Below are 3,100 nucleotides of genomic sequence, written 5' to 3'. Positions count from 1 at the left end.
ATAGCTAACTTCACAATGTTGTGATGTGACGTTAGCTAACATTCTGTAGCTAACGCCGGTCACTCACCAAGATAGCTGCCCAGTTCTCCACTGGTTCTCCTCACACCACAGCTCAATTTCTCTCCGATGGCCGTTATTTCTTCTAATCCTTGGCTGCTCCTGGTCTCTTGGACGCCTAGCAGGCTCATAATTATAAGGTTGTGGTTCGTCATATGCATTCGAATATTCATGTTCAACTTCTTCTGTGTCTTCTGTGTCGAAACTAGCATTGGGATCCATGTTTACTTACACGTTACACCGGCCGCTCTCCCCCTTGTTTCCCCCATGTTACGTCACACGTGGGAGTTCACGTGCCGAGGCTTTTTTATGCGGAAGTGAACATTTCTTTAAAAAATGACGCCAGATGTCACTGTAGTGTATATTTCTGTATATTTTTTTGAAAATCTAGTGTATTCATCATTTTCCTACACATTTATTCACAGGTGTCTTTAACCTGGAAGTTGCTCTTTAAGTGGGCAGGCAGTAACAAAGTATTTGTGTTCCGCTACTTTCCACCTCTGATTATAATTATATGTGTTAAGGAAAGGATGTGTAAGTCTATGAAGGTCTTGTTGTGAGAATGAGAATCTCCGACAGGGAACGCCACCACTGTTGGAACAAGTCTTCCTCCTCATAGGGAAACACTGGCTTTTATTTTGAAAGGTATAACCGGAGGCCCCGCACGTTCTGTTGTTAACGTTACGTGTGGAACGCATCACCGCAGCTGTTCTCAGCGTCACCGAGAGAGGAGACCGAGGAGATAGTCTGGTACCGTTACCGGGCCGGGATACCGTTAGTAAAGAATCATTTCCTTCCAGTTTAACGGAACAAAGTCTGGGTACCGGTTATCATGGGAAATATACCTTGCCAGCGCGGGAACATCGGCCTCGAAGAACACAGCTTATGTTTTGACGTAAATCAGGGAATATAACAGCTGACGGCGAAAACACAGAACACCACACTCTCTCCATCTCCTCCATTTTGGTTGTCAGTGATGGAGCACATCCGGACGCCCAAGGTAACAACGCTCGGCATTTCTCCAGCAGGGACTTCACGTAACGTCCCTCCTCTGTCCTCGGCTGTGTTTTCTCTGGTGTGCCCTCTCGCTTAGCTTTTATTCAATGACCCGCCAGGTTCGTTCTGCATCAGCTCTCCCCGCTCTGTCTCTGCTGAACCCCGCGGGCAGCTCCACAGTACCGGCTGTCTGAGGGACAGCCCCGGGAACACGTTCTTGTGTCCAGTTAATATTCTGCTTAACAAATATTTACCAAACACATTGACGGTAGCCTACACATTAAACCAATAACATTGTGTTCAACCTCTAAATTATTGTCGTAACTCTAAACACAGCTGGCGCGTGTGGTGCTGTGGTTTTATGATGCTCATGTGCTCGTGCGCTGACATCAACAGGTTTTGTTTGTTATGCAATAGGAATGTGTGATCTATTATTCTGTCCTGTAATGGTGATACAAAAACAACCCTTTCCTCCTGTCTGCCAACCTCTTAAAGGCACAGGGGCCTCAAAGGACCATCCTCCCTGTTTCCACATGGTCTGATAGGCTTTATAAGGAACATTACTAATCATGTACTACACACATTCTCATAACTATGTCATATGTGGCAACACTTACTGGATGACAAGATTTAGCTCAGTGAATGTTGTAATCTGATGAGTCATGGCAGAGGCTGTTGGGAGCTTCTATTACAGTTAATAAACTATGTAGTGATTATGTGAGTGGAGAGACATATTTCCTATGTATTTGTCATGTTTAGATTTTTCTGTCTCTGATATGTTGCCTCTGGTAGGTGGAAAATGTGCGTCTCCTCGACCGGTCGTCAGGACAGAGAAAGGCCAGCATTGGGACTCTCTACCTCTCTGCCACGCACACCATCTTTGTAGAGAACAACCCAGAGACACGCAAGGAGTCCTGGGTGAGCAGTGAGCCCTGAGCGCCTCTACACTCACAGTCACATCTCAGATTCTACTGGTGTTCTTTCTTCATTTGCTGACTCCTATCCTTGTCTGAAAAAGGCTGTTTCAATGTAACTGAATAACCTGCTTAAAGAGGGGGTGGGGGACACTGCCCTGTCCCTCTGGACCTGACCACATAAAATAGGCTTCCAGCGGGGTTCGATTTCTCCCAGACCGTATACTGGGTTCAAAGGAACAAAGAAAGCAGATCCCTATAGCTTGCGTTGAAAACTAGATAACTCAATAATGTGGCTTGTGTTGTTTTTGTTTTTTTTATAGTGCTGTTTGAAATTCCTTACTTGTGTACTTAATAAGATTAATTAAAAGCCTCATTAGTTATTAACAAAAGGAACCAATAGAGAAAGCGGAACATTGTCACTGTGTCAACAGTGTATAAAATAACGTGTGTGTGTGTTCCAGGTGTTGCACAGTATGGTGAGCAGTGTGGAGAGGACCCCCACCATCCCCGCAGGAAGTCAGTTGATCTTGCGATGCAAAGACTTCCGGGTCTTCCAGATCCTTGTTCCACAGGAGAGAGACTGTTTGGATGTCCACACCTCATTGGTCAGATTGTCACGACCAGGTGCTTATGTGTGTGTGATCATGTTTGTGATTGGTTAAATGTGTTTTAAAGGGATTTCATAAACAAAGACCCTGGAAAGCATGTTGTCAGGAGCAGGTGGTGTCTAGTTCAGGCTGTGAAGCACTTTCAAGTTACTCTCCTCTCTCTCCTCTCCTCTCCTCTCCTCTCCTCCTTTCCTCTCCCCTCTCCTCTCCTCTCTCCTCCTTTCCTCTCCTCTCTCCTCCTCTCCTCTCCTCTCTCCTCCTTTCCTCTCCCCTCTCCTCTCCTCTCTCCTCTCCTCTCCTCTCTCCTCCTTTCCTCTCTCCTCTCCTCTCTCCTCCTTTCCTCTCCTCTCTCCTCCTCTCCTCTCTCCTCCTTTCCTCTCCCCTCTCCTCTCCTCTCTCCTTTCCTCTCCTCTCTCCTCTCTCCTCCTCTCCTCTCTCCTCTCCTCTCCTCTCTCCTCCTTTCCTCTCCTCTCCCCTCTCTCCTCCTTTCCTCTCCTCTCCCCCTCTCCTCTCCCCCCTCCC

General features: G+C 46.8%; 1 protein-coding gene across 1 annotated transcript; it reads left to right on the top strand.

Annotated features, from left to right (window-relative positions):
• The first annotated feature begins 747 nt into the window (after nt 1–747).
• Nucleotides 748–2,723, top strand: LOC104956392 (myotubularin-related protein 7-like). The gene is made up of 3 exons (XM_010783875.1): nt 748–1,057; nt 1,846–1,971; nt 2,432–2,723. The coding sequence occupies exons 1-3, from the start codon at nt 1,034–1,036 to the stop codon at nt 2,630–2,632; spliced, it is 351 nt and encodes a 116-aa protein (XP_010782177.1). The 5' UTR covers nt 748–1,033; the 3' UTR covers nt 2,633–2,723.
• Nucleotides 2,724–3,100: the final 377 nt, after the last annotated feature.

Source organism: Notothenia coriiceps, unplaced genomic scaffold, assembly GCF_000735185.1.
Source record: "Notothenia coriiceps isolate Sejong01 unplaced genomic scaffold, NC01 NC01_scaffold00025955, whole genome shotgun sequence".
NCBI lineage: Eukaryota > Metazoa > Chordata > Actinopteri > Perciformes > Nototheniidae > Notothenia > Notothenia coriiceps.
Note: the sequence above shows the minus strand (reverse complement) of the source record. Positions and strands in the feature narration are given on the sequence as shown.